Source organism: Pelophylax lessonae (assembly GCF_965119305.1).
Source record: "Pelophylax lessonae genome assembly, chromosome: 3".
In the NCBI taxonomy this organism is placed as follows: domain Eukaryota; kingdom Metazoa; phylum Chordata; class Amphibia; order Anura; family Ranidae; genus Pelophylax; species Pelophylax lessonae.
In genome coordinates this window covers 389,940,020-389,963,331 of record NC_138770.1, presented here as the reverse complement: position 1 = coordinate 389,963,331, position 23,312 = coordinate 389,940,020, and the positions used below count along the sequence as shown (strand labels likewise).

Genomic DNA, 23,312 nt, shown 5'->3' with positions numbered 1-23,312 from the left:
TGAAGGCCAGGAAATCGACCTCTAGGAAGATCTATCATCGTACATGGAAATCGTACATTTCATGGTGTGAATCGCTGCAGCTGCACCCTCGCTTGTTTCTATAGCTCAGATTTTGACCTTTTTACAAAAAGGAGTTAGGGACTATCAAAGGCCAGGTGTCGGCCTTGGCTATTTCTTTTCAACGTCCGTTGGCTACGCATAGTCTGGTTCGAGAGTATATGCCGAGAGGGACAGCCCCCTGGGCGTGTGTATTCAAATTTTTTATGTCTAGACTGCTCTTGATGGGAGGAGCATAAACCACTCAGCTAATGGAGATGAGGCTGCGTCTGTCGTGGGACTTCAGAGAAGAAGATTTTACGGTAAGATCTTACAAAAATCTTATTTTTAGGTATGCCGCCTGTAAGACATTGACATAGGACTGAGAATGGTAAATACTGTTCCACGGGGCTGTAGTTGTCATATTCTGTTGTCCTTTATCTCAAAATTCTTGTCTACTCAGCCCATCGCTTTTCCCATGATGAATGAACCTTACTTGTTGCTCTTACTGGGTGAAACCAAGATGAAAGGATTTAGAGCTGTGAAAAGTACTCAAGTCCATGGCACTCAAACAATCACACACATTACAGTGTTTTATAGTCAGTCTAGTGCAAGATGGATTTAGCTTGTAAGGAATTAACAAAGTTTACACTTTAATCTTGTTATTATTAGAAACACTGAATGTGTACATGTACTTTCAGGGAGATCTATTGTCACGGCATTCACTTTCATTTTATAACATCAGCATTATAAAAGCTATACAAATGATATATATTTTTTTGATAATACAATATAAGCATGCTTTAAAAATCTCCTTTTATGTTGTGATTGCTGTCTGTTTGCTGACCTTCTCTTTCCACATCTTTCGGGATTCCCTGCATGCTTTGCAGCGTCTCCTCTGTTCATTACTTTGGTTTGCATTCAGATTCTAAGGACTACATATCCCATGGTACCTTGCCACCTGCAAGCAGCAATGGTGTGCTAATGTGTATGTGCCCTGTCCTTACTGTGCCTCCTAAAACACCTGCATTTCAGCTTCTCTGTAGTTCATATAACAGACCCTGTGAAATGCATGACAGAACATTTCATATTTACAGGGCATAGTGAATTTATGTCATAAAATTCAAGGGAATAAATTTGTGTGATTCTTCAGAAAGTTAGTTTACAAATGTCAAGATTGTTTAGATCAGGTATGTCCAAAGTCCGGCCCGCGGGCCATTTGGGGCCGCCAGGCCGCTTTAATATGGCCCCACAGATAATCTGGAAAAATCTATTGTTGTGGCCCCTGTGAATCCCAGAGCGCTGCTCAGGACCACTGGGATCTCTGGATCTTTCAACACCCATGTTACTTGTGAATACACTAAATGTTAACATCCACCGCCCATCCCCACCAGCTTTATATCCCTTGCTCAATATGGCCACAGACTTAAGGCCCGTACACACGATACGAAAATCGGAAGTAAAATTTCATCCGACGAACGATCTGCCGATTTTCAGATTGTTAGTATAGTGCTTTCAACAGCCGATAACGAATTTTCAGACGACAAAATCTGGATGTGCAGGCTATAAAAGTTTTATCATACGTCAACACAACGTCCAATTTTCCTTTAATTAGTACAGTTATCGTCCGAAAAAAAATCGTAATAGCAAGACTAGGCATGCTCAGAAACGAAAGAACACATACAAAACAATTCAACACTTCTGAAGTTGAATTCTGTCATACGGGAATTTTCGTATGAAAGTAACCTCTTCACTTTCAATATGAGACTAGCATGTAACAAAAATCGGACGCAAGATCGTTCGATAATCTGATAGTGTGTACGAGGCTTTAGCCTGATAAGGGAGCACTAAAAAACACAAATAAATTTGGCGCTAGTATGACAGGACCAGCGCTCTCTCCATGATAACTGGCATAACACCTGTTTAGATTTGTCATCCATGTGACGAAATGAAAAGTCTGCCGTTTGCCATAAACTTTGCATAAAATAGTTAATTTGCATTTAATTTTAATGGTCCAAAGAATGTCAGGCAAATTGGTCGGCCCTCACGCATGTTCACTTCATCAAATCTGGCCCTCTTTGAGAAAAGATTGGACACCACTGGTTTAGATTAATGGGAGTAGGCAAGGCATAATTGAAAATACAAAAGAAAGGAGGCACAAGCACCTAGTGCATTACCCTTGGACACCTTTTAACATTTTTATTAAAATGCCAAAAACATACTCGCAAAAATTGCATAAAATTGAGTCCACCTTGATGTGGAAAGGAGATGTATTTAGAGTACAAAACTTTGAGACATAATCTCGATATAGTGATGCCACATCCCAAAAATAGGTATTTGAAGACTGAAAGGGTGGAGAAAAAAGAATATTTTTTCATCCCCTTATAAAAAAACAGGACTTTGAAGGCATCCACTGATTGATCTTCCAAAAAAAAAAAAAAAACGGGGCGTGGCTTGGGCATGGCGGCGTGAGGACGCTTTTACATGGTGCTCCCGCTCCTCGTCCTCCCTTCTCGGCAATTTTTTGCTTCTTTCAGCTGCTATGAGCGTCCGCAAACGTAAGAAGACCAAGCCTGCTCCTACACCCTCTTCCAGGGCGGCATCAACGACCCCTATCCGTGCATTCTTCCCGGACTCTGGAGGCTCGACCCCGAAGGCCTTGACTCTGCATCCACGTGCAGGCCTGGGACTCGCGGCTGCCTCTTCACCTACCCAGAGCCCCTCTCTCCTGCCTGCCGCATCCCCGATGGCGTCCGCTGCATCTACACTTGCCTCTCAACCCTCGCCGGAGGTGCAAATTGGGGACACTAAGGAACTCTGGACTCTCCTCCGCGCGCTGCCTACCAGAGCTGATATGGAGGCCATCGTTGCCCAGGTGGCGGAACAACACAAGCGGGACTTTCAGCAGTTGGGCGGCGAGGTAGCACAGTTGGATACCCGCTTGACGGCTGGGGAGGCGGCGGTCAGCGATTTGCAGGCGAGGATGGCCACTTTGGAACAGACTCAAGCCTCCCAGGGTGACATCCTGGCTGCCCACCAGCTCCAGATGGAGGATATGGAGAACCGGAGCCGCCGCAATAACTTGCGGCTCCGCGGCATCCCGGAGGCTACGGGGCACGAGGACTTAGTGGACACAGTACGGGCCATTCTTTCCCTTATCATGCCGCAAGAACCCCAGACCTCTTTTGAGTTCGACAGGGTCCATCGGGCCCTGGGAGCCCGGCCGTCGGACCCTGCCAGACCCAGGGATGTAATCTGCCGACTCCACCGATACGCCGTCAAAGAACGGGTGCTGCGGGAGGCGTGGGCTAAAGGTCCGGTGGAGTTCGATGGCGCTTCGGTGCAGCTCTTTCCTGATGTAGCCCGTGGCACTCTGCAACGTCGGGCGATGTTGAAGCCCTTACTGGAGCGGCTGCGGCAACCGGACCTCTCGTATCGATGGGGATTCCCTTTCCAGCTTACAGTGAGGAAAGCAGGCTCGTCCTTCACCCTTCGGAGACACGCAGACTTGCCAGCCTTGTTTGACTTTCTCCATATTCCTCCGGTGGACCTCCCGGACTGGATGGCGTGGATCCCGGATCGCGAACCCCGCCGGGGTCCTGGAAGACATGACCATCCCCTGCCTAGGAGGCAGAGAAGGCTCACTCAGCGCTCCCGTGGTTCTTCCCGTGGTCCGGAGATCGCGGCCCCTGAGACCTGAATCCCTGGTTGCCGTGGTCTGTGAGTATGGCCCCGTCTCTGCTTTCCCTCCCCCTCTTGTCCTTTTCACCGTCCCACTCCCTGTTGGCACTGACAGCTTGCTAAACTTGAACTGCCTGGTTTCTGCCTCCTGTAGTCTTCCCGCTGGCTCCGGACCCCCCCCCCCCCGTGACTGCCCTTGTGTCCCCCCCCCCTCTTTCTCCCCGGACCTGCTATCCTGGAGACTGGCTGCCCTCCCCCCTTCCCGGGCTCTCACCGGCACCGCCATTCCCTGTTGCTCGTTCTGCCCACACCGATATGCTCCCCCCCCCCCCGCTTCCCCCGCTGCTATGGCAATGGTGGTGCGGCTCGGACTTGGCCGCCGCCGTACAACGCTTGGAGGACTGCTTGCTGTGGACGGCTTCTTGATGGACTCCGGGTTGGCTGGTGGGGGGGGTGAGACTGCTAGCCTGCTGTTATGTGCTCTTGGGGGTCAGCTGCTTTGCTTTCCTGGGGTATGGCATGCGGGTTAGGGGGGGGGAATGTTGGATACGCCCGGCGGGGGGGCCACTGTGCTGCCTCGATTCCTCCCTTATGCCCCCCCCCCTTTTTCTTGTCTGTAGAGGGGGTGCTCTTTCCGGCTGTATCTTGTGCTCAGGGCTCTCACTGTCTCGTGCCTCCCTCCCTTGTCTTCCTCCCTCCCCCTCCCCCCCCTCCCCCTGTCTGGCCTGTTATCCAACCCACTTGAGATCTCGAATGGGACGCGGCAGGGGTGCCCCTTGTCTCCCCTGATTTTCGTCCTTACGCTGGAACCCTTTCTGCGCTCTATTAGGGCTAATGCGGACATCGCGGGGTTGAGCGTCTCCTCGCAGCTCGCACCGAAGGTTGCGGCGTACGCTGATGACCTTCTCTTTTTTCTTACCAAACCGCTTTTATCCTTGCCGAATCTCATGAAGGAGTTCCGTTTATTCGAGGCCTTATCCTCCTATAAGATAAATCACCAGAAATCTGAGGCCCTACCTGTTACGATGACTTCGGCTTTGATGACCCTCCTCAAACGGGACTTCCCTTTTAAGTGGAGTTCCTCCCAAATCAAATACTTAGGGATTTTTCTCCCCAATTGCCCCGACCGCGTCTTTGAATGCAACTTCCCTCCTCTCCTCTCCCGTATTCGGAAGGACCTGGAGGAATGGCAGAGGGGGATGTTTTCCTGGTTTGGGCGTTGTAACATCATCAAGATGAATGTTATGCCTCGTCTGCTGTATGTGCTGCAGGCCCTCCCGATTGCTGTTCCTCCAGCCTTCTTGCGTAAAATAAATGAAGTCTTCCGCCGATTTCTTTGGGTGAGGGCCCCCCCCCCCCGCCTAGCGCTAAAGGTCCTCCGTATGCCCAAGCTCAGCGGTGGTATGGCCTTCCCAGATGCGACCTTATATTACGCTGCCTGTCACCTCACCAGGCTCGTGGACTGGCATGTACATGGCCACCTTAAACAATGGATCAGCATTGAGCGGAGCTTGGGGGCTTCTCCCCCGGAATCCCTCCTGTGGGGCGCTTCCGATTTACCGAAATATGTGTCCGACCACCCGACTGTGGGGGCTACCCTGAAATTAAGTCGTAGGATATGTGGAGAGGGTCTGATAGCCTCTATACCTTCCCCTTTGTTCCCGGTAATTGATAATCAGGATTTCTCCCCAGGCCTGCGGGATCATGGTTTCCGCACCCTGAAATCGAGAGGCTTCCACCAGGCCAGACACTTCATCGTTGGCGGGAAATGGGTTTCTCGACAATCCCTCTTCTCCGACGGCTCTTATGCAGCTTTGTCCTTCTGGCAAAAGGTACAGTTAGCTCACTTTCTGCAGTCACTACCACCAGCGACCTCGTTTACCCGACGCCTCATGCCTTTCGAAGAACTGTGTGTCTCGGACTCACCACTACGACACACCATATCCTTGATCTATCGTTTACTGACGGGACCTGATCCCTCCTACAGACCCCTGTATATCACCCGTTGGGAGCGCGACTTGGGTCTCTCTTTTTCGGATCACCAGGTTGATCGTATCTTCTTTTTTACCTACAAAACTTCCACCTGCTCTAAGTACCAAGAGGCGGGATATAAGTTTTTGACCAGGTGGTACTACACCCCGGCCCGATTGAGCAAAATGTTCCCTTCCTGCTCTGACCTTTGTTGGAGATGTGGGAAGGAGGTTGGCTCCCTTCTCCACATTTTCTGGGCTTGCAGCCGTCTGCAGCCCTTCTGGGCGGAGGTGCTACGCATTACGCAAAAGTTTACGGACCACGCTCTCACTCTGTGCCCTGCCCTCTTTCTCCTTCACCACAATGAATTCCCACGAGCTTCCTACAGAAAATCAATCCTGCCGCTCCTTTTCACGGCGGCCAAGAGCTGTATCCCTCTTCTCTGGAAACAGTCGCAGCCTCCTACAGTGGCTATGTGGCTGCGGAAGGTGGCCAGCATCAATGAAATGGAGGATCTTGTGGCTGCCGAGCGGGGCACTAGGGAGGGGTTTCTCAAAAGATGGTATTACTGGCATGAGTTCAGTTTTTCAGCAGAATACAGAGATTTGGTGGCCTAGTGCAGCTTCTGCGGCCCGGGTGGCTATCTCTTTCCCCCTTTCCCCCCCCCATTACCTCCTCGCTTTTTTTCCTTCCCTCCCTCCCCCCCCTTTTTTTTTTTCTTTTTTTTTTCTGTTCTTCTTCCCCTCTCTTGATGGTGGACTCTTTCCCCACCTCTACACAAAAGATGGGAGGGGGAAGTGGCGGGGAATGCCGTTCATTATCTGTCTCTCTGGTTTTTATCACTCCCCATGGGCATACATGCGTGGGCTCATACTAGCTGACTGGGGGAGGAGCTTGGTCGGCCCGGGGGGGGTCTCTCCCTCACACCACTCCGGCCATGTGAAGATGCCGGATGGGGGCGGGATCCCTCCGGGGGTCGGACTTCCCCTAGCAATTCTCTCCGACATTTTGGGTAATGCACTCTATATTATGTTATTCCCTGAAGTTGTCTGTTCTCTGTATATGACTTTGTATATGGACTGACACCATTGGTTTCCTTTTTTTTTTTTTTTTTTTTGCCTATTCTGTATGCCTTGCTATTTCTTCTTCCTAATAAACATTGAATTTATAAAAAAAAAAAAAAAAAAAAAGATGTATAAAAACTAATTTATTTTACAAAATTTTAATAAAAAAACCAAAATACAAACATACATAGATGGTCATGTAACAGTATACTCCTAAATCAAAAGAACCCATGTGCATTACAAACATGCCATGTTTACTTATTTTTGGACCATATAAATGGTCAAACTCATCAGTTTAAGATATGCAGGGTTCAGTTGTAATGGAAACGTATCCAAAGAATCGCTACGCATTTCGCTCCACAGCTCCTTCAGGCGATTCCGTGGAGTTATGGCAGCAGGAGCATTAGACATCTTGTGTTCTCCCCATATGTACAATCAAAGGGTTGCCGAGATCATATGGTTATTTTAAGAAACTATTGCATATGTGTCTCCTTTTATATATTGTAGAACGTTATATGCAGAGTGCTGATCCGGGTATACTGCTACCAGCAGACACTATGAGCGTCTCCCGGAGAGGCTGGTGGCAGTATACCCGGATCAGCATTTCTGCTAAGGGCCTGTTTATTCAGCAATAAAATTGTCATTCCTTGAGATAAGGAAATAATAATAATACAAAATATATTTTTCTAAGGACAAAAAAGGCTTGCCTTTGGTGATATTGTCTTGTGTCTTGTTTTGTTACTGTAAATAAAAAGTATAAATGTTCTTCTATAATTTGTACCATTTAAAATGACATTGCAATACTTTCTAATAAAATTTTAATAAGATAAAGGCCTTTTCCCCAATTTTCTATGGGACAAAAACAAATCAGATCAAAAAAGTTAAAACAGTAATGTTTTTAAAATAATAGAATTAGAAGACAAGTAAAAGCTCATGGAAGTAGTGGGGTGAAGGAATTGACTAGGGCTGATTAGAGTTAACCAAGGGTTATAAGGGGTTTAAAAAGAATTATTAAAAAATATTTTTACTTTGTATAAGGCTTCATTCACACTAGTGGGATTTTTGGATGTAACTTGAGTCACACAGATTCGCATGACAGTGTAAATCACATTGTTTTGAATGATGCCCCTTCACATCAATGCAACTTAGCATGGTGCAATTTTAGAAAAAGCCACTGTACTACTTTGGTGTGATTTTAGTGCGATTTTGGCCCCATAAAATATACAAACCACATCCAATTTGCATCAAAGTTGCACTGCACAATCACATTGAAAGTCCAATCCAAACTAGATCGCAGCAGTGTGAACCTAGCCTTAGAGCCGGTTCACACCGCTGCGATGCAGGAACCCTGCGGGTTCCCGCATCACACCCGACTCGCAGGCAAGTCCACACTGCCATATGCTAACTGCTGGGAGTATCAATACAAAGTTAATGACATCCCCAGATTAGTTTTCCTAACGCAGTGCGAACTGTCAGTTCGGACAGGGATTGGATTGCATAGGTGTGAACACCCATGCGATCAGATTCTGGTTTGGACCAAAAGAATGTCCTGCGTGACTTTAGTCCGAATGCGATGCAAATTCAACTATACTTTCTGTATGGCTGAGTTCCCATCGCACAGACATCGCATGTGATTTGCAGAGCAGTGCGGTGAGAATCGCATGCAATGTCTAACATCGCTACAGTGTGAACCGGCACTGAGGTTGTTTTATCTGACATAAAGTACAGGTAGGATCTCCCCACTTTGATCTGCAAATGAGTGAAACAGAGTACATACAATGTAACAATAATGTTACTTTGTATATCTGAATCTCCCAGCTAAACAGTGTTTACAAACATTGATCAGGAAGTCTGTTTTCTATGGCAGTGGTTAGAGCAAAATGCTGTATTTATACTTTATTCTTTACACAATAAAGTTTTTTTGGGCATTTGTAGCACACCTAAGGTACAAGACTGAGTAAAGACTTTTTTTTTTTTTTTTTAATGGACATTACATTTTTGTGTGGTTGTTGGTTTTGTAGTAGATGGTGAAATATTTTTAGTTTTCTTTCTCCACTGCCACAGACACTGCATGGCAAATGATGTTACGCTCCCTGATGGGTTATCCATTGTGCAAATGAAGCAAGTGGGAGTATTTGGTTGCAAGTGACAAGAGTGTGAAACCTTTTTGTTTCCTTGCTGGACAAAGAGGAAACAGCAACTACAGTGGACTATGCAAGATGTAGAAGTAGCCAGTGAGTGATTTAAAGTGGTTGTAAACCCACTTTAATGACTTTTACCTATAGGTAAGCCTATAATAAGGCTTTCCTATAGCTGCTGTAAATATCTCCTAAACTTGCACAGCTTAGGAGATGTTTACATTGCATGCAGCCGATGACATCATCGGCGCATGCGCTCTGTAGAAACGGCCACCCGTGCCGTTTTCTTCAGAGCCCTGTGCCGTGACTGGCGGCTCTCGCGCGCATGCGTGGGAGTGACGTCACGCGGCTCCGGCCAGTAATACAGCCGGAGTCTGCAGACCTGGAAGAAGACGGGTGAAGATCGGTGCGCACGGCAGCAGGGACAATGCAGGCTTCGGTGCAGGTAAGTGTCACATAATGTGCTAGTATGCGATGCATTCTAGCACATTATGCATTTACTTTGCAGGGAAAAAAAATAGAAAAACGTTTTTCAAGAGTTTACTTCCTCTTTAACCGCTTCCATACAGAGCAGTTAGACCCCCTTCCTGCCCAGACCAATTTTCAGCTTTCAGCACTCTCACACTTTGAATGACAATTGCTCAGTCATGCTACACTGTAACCAAACAAAATGTTTATCATTTTTTTCACACAAATAGAGCTTTCTTTTGGTGGTATTTGATCACAACTGGGGTTTTTTTTTTCCGTGATATAAGCAAAAAAAGAGCAAAAATTTTGCAAAAAAAACACTTTTTTTTAGTTTCTATTATAAAATTTTGCAAAAAATTAATTTTTCTTCATACATTTGGGCCAAAATTTATACTGCTACATATCTCTGGTAAAATTAACCCAAATTAGTGTATATTATTTAGTCTGTGTGAAAGTTATTGAGTCTAGAAGCTATGGTACCAATTACTGAAAATTGATCACACCAGATGTACTGATGGCCTATCTCCTTTCTTGAGGCCCTGAAATGTCAGGACAGTACAAATACCCCCCAAATGACCCTTTTTTGTAAAGTAGACAGTCCAAGGTATTTAGTAAGAGGCATGGTGAGTTTTTTGAAGTTATAATTTTTTCCCACAATTCTTGGGAAAATGAAGAAAACATTTTTTTTTCTTTTTTTTTCCCAAAACGTTGTCAATTTATAAGCTATTTCTAACACATAGCATGTACACAGCAAAAATGACACCCCAAAATTAATTCTGCTACTCCTTCTGAGTATGGTGATACCACATGTGTGAGACTTTTACACAGCCTGGCCACAAAAAGAGACTCCACGTCCCAAGTAGCACCATAAGGCGTTTTAGGAGCATAAATACACATAAAACTTTCTTACTACCTATCACACTTTTCAAGGCCCTAGAGCACCAATACAATGGAAAAGTCCACAAAATGACCCCATTTTGGAAAGCAAACACTCCAACGTATATTCTATGAGGCATTATGGGTCCTTTGAACATGTCATTTTTTTCCACAAGTTTTTGGAAAATGTGGGAAAAAAATAAAAACTTTTTTTTTTACACAAAGTTGTAAATTTATAGAATATTCCTAACACATAGCATGTACATAGCAAAAATGACACCCCAAAATACATTCTGCCACTCCTCCTGAGTATGGCAATACCACATGTGTGAGACTTTTTCACAGCCTAGCCATATAGAGGGGCCTAAACATCCAAGGAGCATCATCATGCATCCTAGCCACTTGCCTAGGCCTATTTTTGACATTTGGTGTTTACAAGCTAAAATCAGTTGTTTTTGCTAGAAAACTACTTAGAACCCCAAAACATTATATATTTTTTTTTAGCAGAGACCCTAGAGAATAAAATGGAGATTATTGCAATATTTTTTATCACACCGTATTTGCGCAGCGGTCTTCCAAACGCAATTTTTTGGGAAAAAAATCACTTTTTTTAATTAAAAAATAAGAAAACAGTAAAGTTAGCCCAATTGTTTTCCATAATGTGAAAGATAATGTTACGCCGAGTAAATAGATACCCAACATGTCATGCTTCAAAATTGCGCACGCTCACAGAATGGTGACAAACTTTGGTACTTAAAAATCCCCATAGGCGACATTTTAAAAATTTCTACAGGTTGCTATCTTAGAGTTACAGAGGAGGTCTAGGGCTCAAATTATTGCTCTTGCTCTAACGATCGCGACGATACCTCACATGTGTAGTTTGAACACTGTTTACATATGTGGGCGGGGTTTCCGTATGCATTCGCTTCTGCGCGCGAGCTCGCGGGGACAGGGCGCTTTAATTTTTTTTTTTTTTTTACTATTTATTTTATTTATTATTTTTTATTTTTACACTGTTTTTTTAAAAAAAAAAAAAAATGATCATTTTTATTTCTATTACAAGAAATGTAAACATTACTTGTAATAGAAAAAGGCACGACAGGACCTCTTTTTTGTGAGATCTGGGGTCAAAAAGTCCTCAGATCTCACAAGTACACTAAAAGATAGAAAAAATAAAAAAATAAAAATAAAAAAAAAATTAAATAAAATGAAAAAAAAAAAAGGGACCTTTAAACTGGTTGCTAGGCAATGACGTTTGCCGTAGCTCCGGTCCTCCAAGACCATAGAGTCAAGTGAGGGCAAGCTTGCCCTCACTCGACATCCTGTCTGTGAGGATCCGGGACCGGATCGTTTTCCCCGCTGCCGGCGGGTCCGGTAAACGGGGAAAAGGACCAGGGGGGGGGCACCTCTTCCGCCACCCCGGAAGGGTGATCCCGCGGTGAATCCGCCGCTGGGACCACCCTTATCGGAAAGCCAACCGTCCACCGTTTAAAAAAATACCAGGGTTATGGCAGCTATCTGCTGCCATAACACCGGTATTTAGGTTTAAACGGAGGACGTATATAAACCTTTTTGGACTTGGACATGGTGGCTGTATGAAGGGTGACAGGTACTCGGGTACTTTGCTGGGCAGGTGACAGGTACTCTGGTACTGATGAGCAAGTGGCAGGTACTTGAGTACTCCGATAGGCAGGTGACAGGTACTCGGGTACTCTTATGGGCAGGTGACAGGCAGGTGATAGGTACTGATGAGTAGTACTGATACTGATAGGTGATACAGATACTGTACTGATGATGGGTACTGATGATCAGTACTGATACTAATAGGTGATAGGTACTGATGAGTACTGATGAGTAGTGATGGGTAATGATGAGCAGGTGGCAAGTACTCGGGTACTTCAGGTGTCAGGTACTCTGATGAGCAGGTGGAAGGTACTCGGGTACTCTGTTGGGTAGGTGACAGGTACTTGGGTACTCTGATGGGTAGGTGACAGGTACTCGGGTACTCCGATGACGGGTACTCAAAGTACCAGAGTACCTGTCGTCAGAGTACCCGAGTACTTGTCATCAGAGTACCCGAGTACCTGTCATCAGAGTACCCGAGTACCTGTCATCAGAGTACCCGAGTACCCGTCATCAGAGTATCCGAGTACCCGTCATCAGCGTACCCGAGTACCTGTCATCAGCGTACCCGAGTACCTGTCATCAGAGTACCCGAGTACCTGTCATCAGAGTACCCGAGTACCCGTCATCAGAGTACCCGAGTACCCGTCATCAGAGTACCCGAGTACCCATCATCAGAGTACCCGAGTACCTGTCACCAGCCCATCAGAGTACCTGTCATCAGAGTACCCGAGTACCTGTCACCAGCCCATCAGAGTACCTGTCATCAGAGTACCTGTCATCAGAGTACCTGTCATCAGAGTACCTGTCATCAGAGTACCCGAGTACCTGTCATCAGCCCATCAGAGTACCCGAGTACCTGTCATCAGAGTACCTGATGGGCTGGTGACAGGTACTCGGGTACTTTGATGGGCTAGTGACAGGTGCTCTTTATTGGGGGGGGGGCAATCAGTGTGTTTGGGGTGCACTGTAGTTGGTAACTAGCTGTTACCACAATCTCCTCCTCACACAGGATCAGTGTGTGAGGAGGAGAACACGGTGACAGCTAGTTACCGTGTTCTCTGATGACATTTGTGACCGGCTGTGATTGGACACAGCCTGTCACGTGGTAAAGAGCCAATTTCATTGGCTCTTTACCTAGATCGGGGATCGACTCTGTCCGAGGGACGAGCCTCGTCCCCGATCGCCGCGCTGCGTGCCCCCGGGGGCGCGCATTAAGGAAGGAACGAGCGGCTCGCGCTGGAGCCGCTCATGTGATCGGCTGTGATTGACACAGCCGATCACGTGGTAAACAGCCAATTTCATTGGCTGTTTACCTTGATCGGGGTTGGGCTCAGTCCGAGGGACGAGCCTCACCCCCGATCGCCGCGCTGCGCGCCCCCGGGGGCGCGCAGTAGCGGGGAGATCCGGGCGCCGTCATATGACGTCCGCCCGGATCGAGAAAGGATTTGTGCCGACGTCATTTGACATGACGCGGTACGGAAGGGGTTAAACCAGTGATGTCCACTCAATACTAAAATATAAGTTTTGGTCGGAATTTGCCTTTACAGAGAAACCGTATTTTGAGTATATTAACATTTTGATTTCAATTACCCTACTTGCAATAGTAGGACAAGAAATTGGAGAAAAGAGATTATTGGTCAAGACAAGAAACAATCATCAACTATAGTACCAAAGGAAAGGATGACTTTATAAAACATGTAAAAGTATAAGTGAAAAGGGGAATGGTTAAGGCCCCGTTCAAACCTGAATTTGTCTCTGCTTGTAGCTTTAAAATGCTCAACAAGCCAAATCCCATTCATGCCCCTGTTCACATCTGAGCATTCTGTCGCCTGAAGCTCAAAAAATTACATGAGCTTCTTTTTTTGGTAGATAACAAGCATTTTTGGCCCTATAGACTTCAATAGAAAAGCCTGACCTGATCGTTATATAGGCGATTTCTGCTCTGATAGCATCTCTTCACCCATAATTTCCTATCCCTCTCCTTCCCTATTGTTTTCTATTGGCAAAATACAAACAACTAAAGCTGTAAAATGCTTTTAATACACTTCTAAAAAGCAAAAATGCCAGTAAATCGATACGCTCAGGTGTGAATGGAGCCTTAGAGAAAATGGAAATTAATCTAAAGGAAATTGAAGTACAGTATTACAGAAATAGTACAGTGGTTAGCACTTCTGCCTGGCAGCACTAGGGTCTTTGGTTCGAATCTCAACCTCTGCACTACCTGCCTGGAGTTTGCATGTTCTTCCTGTGCCCGCGTGGGTTTCCTCTGGGTGTTTCGGTTTCCTCCCACACTTCAAAGACATGTTGGCAGGCTAATTGGATCCTTTCTAAATTGGCCCTAGTATATGTATGTATGTATAAGTGTGTGAGTTAGGGACCTTAGATTGTAAACTCCTTGAGGGCAGGGACTGATGTGAATGTGCAATATATATCTAAAGAGCGTCGTAAATTGACAGCGCTATTAAAGTAACAATAAAAAAAAGAAATTTTTGATAAAGCAAAGATACCTATATAGTTGGGGAGAGATGAGTAAAATAATTAGCTGACTATTGGTGGTTTAAGCTAGCGGGGTCGAGAGAGTTTAATACTTTACATCCTAAAACAAACTTAATAGATTCTTTTAATTAAAAAAAAAAAAATTTGAAAGTTATATTTTAATACAGCGGTGATCGAAAGTTTGGGCACCCCAGGTAAAAATTTGTATTCATGTGCATAAAGAAGCCAAGGAAAGATGGAAAAATCTCCAAAAGGCGTCAAATTACAGATTAGACATTCTTATAATATGTCAACAAAAGTTAGATTTTATTTCCATCATTTACACTTTCAAAATAACAGAAAACAAAAAAAAAAAGGCGTCTGCAAAAGTTTGGGCACCCTGCAGAGTTAATATCTTGTACTGCCCCCTTTGGCAAGTATCACAGCTTGTAAATGCTTTTTGTAGCCAGCCAAGAGTCTTTCAATTCTTGTTTGAGGTATCTTTGCCCATTCTTCCTTACAAAAGTCTTCCAGTTCTTTAAGATTTCTGGGCTGTCTGTCACGCCCTGCTCTTTTAAGGTCTATCCATAGATTTTCAATTATGTTGCGGTCAGGAGATTGTGAAGGCCATGGCAAAACCTTCAGTTTACGCCTCTTGATGTAATCCCCCGTGGATTTCGAGGTGTGTTTAGGATCATTATCCATTTGTAGAAGCCATCCTCTAACTTCAGCTTTTTCACAAATGGCATCAAGTTACCATCAAAAATTTGCTGACATTTTATTGAATCCATTTTTCCTTTAACTCGTGAGATGTTTCCTGTGCCACTGGCTGCAATACAACCCCAAAGCATGATTGATCCACCCCCATGCTTAATAGTTGGACAGAGGTTCTTTTCATTAAATTCTGTGCCCCTTCTTCTCCAAACGTACCTTTTGCTCATTCCGGCCATAAAGTTAAATTTTAACCTCATCGGTCCACAGAACTTGTTTGCAAAATGCATCAGGCTTGTCTATATGTTCATTTGCAAAGTTCAAACGCTGATTTTTGTGGTGAGGACATAGAAGAGGTTTTCTTCTGATGACTTTTCCATGAAGACCATATTTGTACAAGTATCTCTTTATAGTGGAATAGTGTACCACAACTCCAGTGTCTGCCAGATCTTTCTGGAGGGATCGTGCAGTCAAACGTGGGTTTTGAATTGTTTTTCTCACAATCCTGCGAGCAGTTCTGTCTGATATTTTTCTTGGTCTTCCAGATCTTGCTTTAACTTCCACTGTTCCTGATGACTGCCATTTCTTAATTACATTCCGAACAGAGGATATTTACATCTGAAAACGCTTTGCTATCTTCTTATAGTCTTCTCCAGCTTTGTAAACGTCAACTATTTTCAGTTTTCTAGACAACTGCTTAGAAGATCCCATGGTGCTGATTGTTGGGGCAAGGTCAGATGAGTCTGGGCATTTAAAACCTTTGAGATTGACATCACCTGGTCTTCCCAGACGATGATTGAGAACAATCCATGACACTGGAAGGGCTCAGCCTTGCAAATGGGGCAGTGCATGCTATAAATTCTGCAGGGTGCCCAAACTTTTGCAGACGCCATTTTTTTGTTTTCTGTAATTTTGAAAGTGTCAATGATGGAAATAAAATCTAACTTTTGTTGACATATTATAAGAATGTCTAATCTGTAATTTGATGCCTTTTGGAGATTTTTCCATCTTTCCTTGACTTCTTTATGCACATTAATACAAATTTTTACCTGGGGTGCCCACACTTTCGATCCAGTGTAGCAGAATGCACAGGTTCTGGTGAAGCGTGTCATTTCACAATCCAAAGTTTATTATTATGGAGCTTTCCTTTAACAGCGTGATTTTTTTTTTTTTTTTTATGTTTTCTTTAACTAGAGGAAGACAGCTGAGCTCTCAGTTGGACTGTGTTGAAATTGGTGTTGGTTGGTTATGTACCTATCAGAATATAATTTAAACTACATTGCATATTGCATGGAAAAGCTACTCTGATTTTCTTATGTAATACTTGAGTCTATATTTACCATAAGGCTTTTGAGACAAGTTTGAGCAGGCTACGCCAAGCCTCAAAATGATTGCTTTTCCCTTATTTTGTTTCCTTCTTCTTGCCAGCTTTTAGATTTTTGTGACTACTTTTAGAAAAAGAATTGTAAAGGGTCGCAGCGGATGGCCTAAAGGAGTCAGAAGACTATAATTCAGGAAACTTGAACCTATCTCTCCTTTTTCGAATTATTTATATATATATATATATAATATTTTTTTTTTTTTTACTATGTTAATCACGGGTCATGGGTTTTGTTCAAAAAAGGTCTCCTAATTCAGGTGTGTTTAGGACAGGATAATGTCCAAATAAAGGTCTGTGTCCTTTTTTTTTTTTTTTTTTTTTTTTTTTTTTTTTTTTTTTTTTTTTTTTTTTTTTTAGTACCTCTCTTTAGGTGAGTAGCTAGATGCATTACCATTGTAAGGCAACAGCTACAAGCCTTTTACTGTACTTCGGTGCAATTTGGCTACTCAAATATAGTATGTAAGGCATGTTAGTAATTTTACTTTGTAAATTTTACTCATTACAAAAGTTGTACAGATTTAATTGACTTCAAAATGCCAGCCGTGTCCACCTAATTGGCAGGCAAAAGAAACTTCTGATCTCTGGCTGCCTCTTTCCCAATTTCCATCTTCTGTTATTTGAATTGATTGAAATGGTAATTTCATGGTAAACCTGCAGTATATTAATAGATTCAGTTTCCTTTCTGTACTCTCAGATTTGCTTGTAACTAACATGCAGTGGAGTATTTGATTTACTTCAGCCCAGCAGAGCAATTTTTAGATCTATCATATATTAGACTGTTCACAAGCACTAATGGAAATCTCAAGAGAAATGTTTGTGAAACGCTTCATAACCCATTCATCTTGGTAATTGTGTTCTAAAAATTGCTTTACTGCACACACTGGGATATTTGTGTTTTGTTTAAAGCAAACAGTCAACCCTGACTTTTTAAAGCTATGTATAGAATATGCAAAAACATTATAATTATTTTTTATATAAATCTTTACCCAAAATTGGCCTTTCAGGTTTTGCTAGTAATGTGGAACAGGGGTTTATTCACCTACTGGCTTCTAATGTTTCTTTGCCCAAAACCCCCCCCCATTTTCATTCTGTAGTTTTTCTCCATCTTCTCTCACAAACCTATGATGATGCTAATATTGCTCACTACTGTGTTCTGCTTTTGTTCACTGGTTTAGGTTAAACATTCAGACAGACTTTAGGGGCCTATTCACACTACGGTGTTGTACTAACATGCAGCAATGCAGCTTTTCGCCAGACGTGTGTCGGGAACGGTGCGGCTGTGTTTTATTAATTATATACCTTAACTAATAGTAGGGCTGAACGATATTTGATGTAACATCGAATATCATGCTGCGGGCGTGGGCGATAGTCACATCGCCGGATCATGCAATATTGGGGACTCAGTGAAGGTAGAAGAATACAGCCCCACATGTTAAGCCTGTCCTGCAGCTCTCCTGACTGAGCGGTGAGTAGCGGCACAGGGAACCAATCACGCATGCCTGAACACCTGATTGGTTTGCTGTGCCGCTACTCACGATGTGATTGATTCGCTGTGCCACGCTCACGGCTCAGTCCGGAGAGCTGCAGGCAGACTTAACATGTGGGACGTATGTCGGGCTGTATTCTTCTACCACCACTGTGAGTCCCTAATAGTCACGATTAACCTCGGTGAATCACCATATAACGAATTATATGCAAGAAATCACTACTGGCACAGTAGTGACTTTGGTAATGGATGTTCCTGCCTCTCCTCCACCTTCCTACCATTCAGCTGGCTGAGACAACTGTGACAACTGTGATGGGCAAAGGGGTCCTATGAGGCTTTGCCTTCCACAGCACAGTCACACTGTCAGTGTCTTATTAACCTGCAGTTCCCTGTCCACCCAGTTCCCCACATTACCATTAACCCTGGCCTGCCCTGTATGGTGCAACTTCAATGACAAGCAGAAGAAGGCTGCTTCACTACTTCCCAAATCCTACTACAGTAACATTAACCCTGGCTGGCCCTGTAGTACAATCAGAAGAAGGCTGCTGCACTATTTCCCAAGGTAATTGTTGACTTTAGCCTGGATTGATGGCTCTCAATATCACAATATATATCGTTGGAAAAAAAATATCGCAATGTACTTTTTTTCCAATATCGTGCAGCCCTAACTAATAGTATATATTTTATATGCGACCCGAGAAAATTTCTCTACACTCAATGTGGCCCAGAGAAGCCAAAAGGTTGGACACCCATGGTGTAAATGATCCCTCAGGCATTCCTAAAGTTACAAATCGTCTTACTTTCTTGGATACATGTGTAACAAACTTATTTTTAATTCTGTGAGTATTTTGGGAGAAATTTTTCTCTGCGTTTTCAAGTAGGAAATTTCTGCTGATATGCAAATATAATTTGAAACGTAACACTTCTTCATTTTCCTGCCCTCTTGTGACCAATTTTTACCTAAAGTGATACTAAGCACTTACTGTTTAAATTACATCAGCTCTATTTCTGTATGTGGATGATGGCTCTGTAATTATTTTAATAATATTCCTAATCGATATACAGCTGTCGCATGACTTCGCTCTTTTCCAGCCTGTCTGCAGGGAAACGTAAGCATAAAGAACTTTTGAGTCTTTTAACAAAAAAATAACGAAAAAAAACACAGCCTTTGGAATACAGAGGAAAAATAAATAATATTAATGAACTGTTTTAAATTGGCATACAAATATATATTTGAAATCAAATATTTTATTTTGTGGAAATAACATGGTGTGGGCAGATTTCCGCCTGTCGCAGGCTGTGTCACGCCCCTCCAGCCTGTGTCTTAGACTACGAGGGAGGTGAAGTCACCAGTAATCTACATGTAATATGCACCCCCATTGTGTTTAGCTGGTTAGTGGGCATGGAGGAGGAGGGAAGGAAAGGGCCATCCTTTACCGCTATGTTTACGCCCACATGCGTGACTCTATAGTCACATGGTCTGCTCAGATGTGATGGGGAGGAAATGGTTAGCATAGAAACTCACTGAAAACTGAGCATGTGCAGAGTTGCCAATACTGCTCTGCAAAATCCCTAGCTGAATTGGGAACTTAGACAGAAGGTGGCTATAGAGAACAGCAGGATCAACCGGAGAAAACAAATCTCATAGTGACTGAGTATGAACAGCATGTAATACAGCATTTATTATTAGGTTTTTATGATGAGGGTTTAGTGACACTTTAATGGACAGGTTTACAATTATATATCACTATATAAGCTAACTGTACCCGCCCCAACCCTATGATGCTTATTTGCCCTAACTAATCAAACCAGTGGCCTCTCTGTTGAAATTGTGTTCACCACTAAACATACCTGCACACTGAGTCCTAATAGACTTCAATTGGGGTTGTGTACAAAGACTGAAGGCCTTGGTCTTCAGTAAAAATGTTTTGAATGGAGTTGTGCCTTAAATCCCATTGAACTACAACATCCCAGTAGTTTTTTTTTTATCCATTTCTGTCAACTAAAATGTCTTGTTCATAGCTGGAATACATTTTTCAGAGACAGGTTCAGTTCATCGCTGTTCTCAAATTCTTTTTTGTCTAGCCAGTTCACATTGTGACAGATACAAGGTTTAAAAGAAAGATGTCAGTGCGTCAGGACTAAGATGTCTCTCTTTTAAGGGTAACCCGGTGTTCTCTTTAAAGTGTTGGCCCTTCTGCCAGTCATCATAATGGCAGTCGTGACAGAATGTCTAATCTTATGTGTTGTGGAATAGATTTTGAATACATTATTTATGCCTAAAATTGCATTGTTTTTTTTTTTTTTTTTTTACAGGTATTCTTCCTTGGGAAAAGCTCATAGATAACTTTGATGCAGAATATGATTATATCACAAATGAAGGGACTGTCTTCACATTTAAGACCAATCGTAATGCCCCAAAATACAAGCTCATTAACATAGACTTCAGTGACCCTGTGGAATCCAGATGGAAAGAACTTGTTCCAGAGCATGAGAAGGATGTATTGGGTAAGTGAATGATAAGCTTTGAATAACTATAAATGGCTGCACATATGCTATTGTAATTATTTGAATTTAGCACAGCTGTGGAGAAGTAAAAAGGTGTCCTATTTGTGCTCTGCACTATGAGGGATACAAATCCCATTTCTCGCCCTATCTGTGCTACACTTATGCTTTGTACACATGATCAGATAATCGTACAAACAAAATCACTTTAGAATTTATCGCACGATAATCTGATCGTTAGTACACAGCTTTCTACAGCCGATCATGACATTTCATCCAACAAAATCCAAAGGGACAAACACGAAAACTTTTGTCGCAAAATAGCCTAGCGAACAACAATCATTTAATCAGTACAGTATGCGTCCACTAAAAATCGATAGACGAAGGCCACGCATGATCAGAAACATGAAAATAACCTGGAAAAAGCCTGGCTGCAATTGTTTTTGTTTTTTACTATCCGATACGTAGTTACGCAGCCAGCAAGCTTTTTCAGAATCGTACAAAAAAAAAATCATACGTTAAGTACGCATTGTTGAATTCGATACTAGTATCATGCAACAAAATAAGACATCCGATAATATGATTGTGTGTACGAGGCTTTAGCATATGACTGAAACGAAAAAGCCAGCAGGATCGTCTACGATGACCTGGCATTCAGACATTTACAACTTTTTTTGCCATTCCTACCTCCTAATCTTCTGAGGTCACCCCAACCCATCAGATATGGTGCCTCTGCAGGCAAATTATGCTGCATCAGGTGTCTGACTAGGATGAAAAAATAAGCTTATGCAGTTTCTCCACCACACCGCAACAAGGAGCAAGCATACCTCCAGTCTCTGACCCCCCTTTCCATCTCCTGCCTTTGCGGAATCTCTCATTGGATTGGACTCCTAATGTATTTACCTAATGTATTGGGCAGGAGACCAGGCTGACCTTTGTGCCCTCATTCGGTCTCTCCCAACTAGAGCAAAAAATAGAAAGCCTAGTCTCAAGAATCGGGTCCAATCTTAGGACTGAACTAAGCGATGTCAAAAAGTCTCCGACAGACAAAAAAAACTCTCCTCCCTTGAGGACACTCAACAGGCCAATTCCAAGTATCCAAATCCCTAGGAGTGATATTATGCCTTTTTCACAAATCTAGTTTTGACTGGAAGATGTGAAGAATAGCAACTGCAGAAAAAAAAAAAAAGGCTTTGAGGCATTCCAGAGGCTACAAGCGGTGCAAATCTTAGAACTGCAGTGACTGCCATCATCAGCTGGGCCCTGGGTAAAACCACAGCAAATGTCCTTTGCTGTGCACACAATGAAAGAGGAGATTCTACAGCTAGTATTGCAACAGGTAAGTGTTTCCTTCGACAGGACAGAGATTCAGAATTGTCATGATCTCTCCTGTCGCATGTTGTACATGTGGAACCTGCTGAAACCTCTCTTAATGAGGACTCAGAGTATTAGTGCTAAATGGGACCACCCCTTTCATCTAAATGTCCACAAGCAAGGCTATCCATTTTACATTACCCTTACCTTCTTAGTTGCAGCTGTTCTTTCCATTCCTGAGCTGTGAGGACATCTTCCTGACTAGGTGCAGACCACTAAAACCCAAAGCCTGCTGGATCCTACTCTGTTGAGACACAAGGAAACTGGTGCTCCCGCTCCCATCATGTTACTCTAAATTTCAATGAGGACTAACCTTGTCTTGTGCAGGCTATACCTACGAGTTTAAATCCTCTACAGCTCTTGGGTAAACATACTCCCTATTTGTTTTTTACCTGTCTGTACTGTTTATTTCTTTATAGTTGGGTCTTTGTTTGACCCATATTCAGTTAGGCTGGCCATGCAGTAATATTTATTGATTTTTTTTCATTCAAACAGCAGGTTAAATTAAAAATGACCCATTTCCTCCATCCAAACACTGTGTAGATGGGGTGGATTCCTTCCCACTGAGCTTTTTGTATTCGAACAACAGGGAACGTTCCCCATGTCAGAGCACACTGATAGCAGTCAGGAAAAACCTGACAGGCTGGTTGTAAAGAAATCCATGGGTAGATAGATTTCTGTACAACCAGGCCTGCCCATACATAGTTCAAAATTCAGCCGGTCCCTGCTGAACCAGCCAACTTTCAATCCATGTATTACTGGCCTTACTGCACTCGTTCTGTGAGGAGCCATGCGTGTTTATTATCTGTAGACAAAGATTTTGGCTCCCCTCCCCTTTGGCATTTGCAACATGGTTTTGAAAGTTTGGAACATGGTTATTCAACTTCATTCCACTGTTTATGGATCTGGCATAGTTTTTGTACTGTTACATGTTACAGCTGAAAGCAAGGACCACATAACAAAGGCCCACACCATGTAACCTTATGGAGCATTGTGGATGACCCCTCTTCTTGGCTGCCCCTCTACCTGACCCTGCCTACACTGCCGGTACAGAGGGGAGCACTAAACCCCTCCCAGTCATTGGCAGAGAATGCTCCTCTTCACCCAGGGTATACATTAATTAGTGTGGTAGCAAGACTTGCTCGAGATCACCACTGGGTTGGTAGTTGGGTTATTTCTTTGAGTATTTAACATGTTTTTATGTTACAGAACTTTAATTTTTCTGTGTTACATTGTTATGTGTTGCATTTCATTTTCCAACACTGACAGTGATAGTTTGAGGCTCTCACACTGTACACTTAACTAGTTTAAACGGTACAGGGGACTCAGCAACATTGTATCTAGTGAGGTTTCTCACAGAGGTACCTTTTTAACAAACACATTCTCATTGCTCTCTTGGGGGTGGGGGGTACACTTAACTCTACCACCACTGATCTGCAGATCACGCCTACCACTTTCCATGTGGGTCCTGTGACCTCATATGCCAGGATACTCGGATCCCCATCACATTTTTACTTCCT

The 23,312-nt window shown here is 43.5% G+C and overlaps 1 protein-coding gene across 1 annotated transcript in view; it reads left to right on the top strand.

Annotated features, from left to right (window-relative positions):
- Nucleotides 1-23,312, top strand: part of PREP (prolyl endopeptidase) — a 247,088-nt gene that overhangs the window by 77,821 nt on the left and 145,955 nt on the right. Inside the window, exon 8 of the mRNA XM_082252271.1 lies at nucleotides 20,230-20,421. Within this exon, the coding sequence (XP_082108397.1) occupies nucleotides 20,230-20,421 (192 nt within the window). The remainder of the gene's footprint in view (nucleotides 1-20,229; nucleotides 20,422-23,312) is intronic.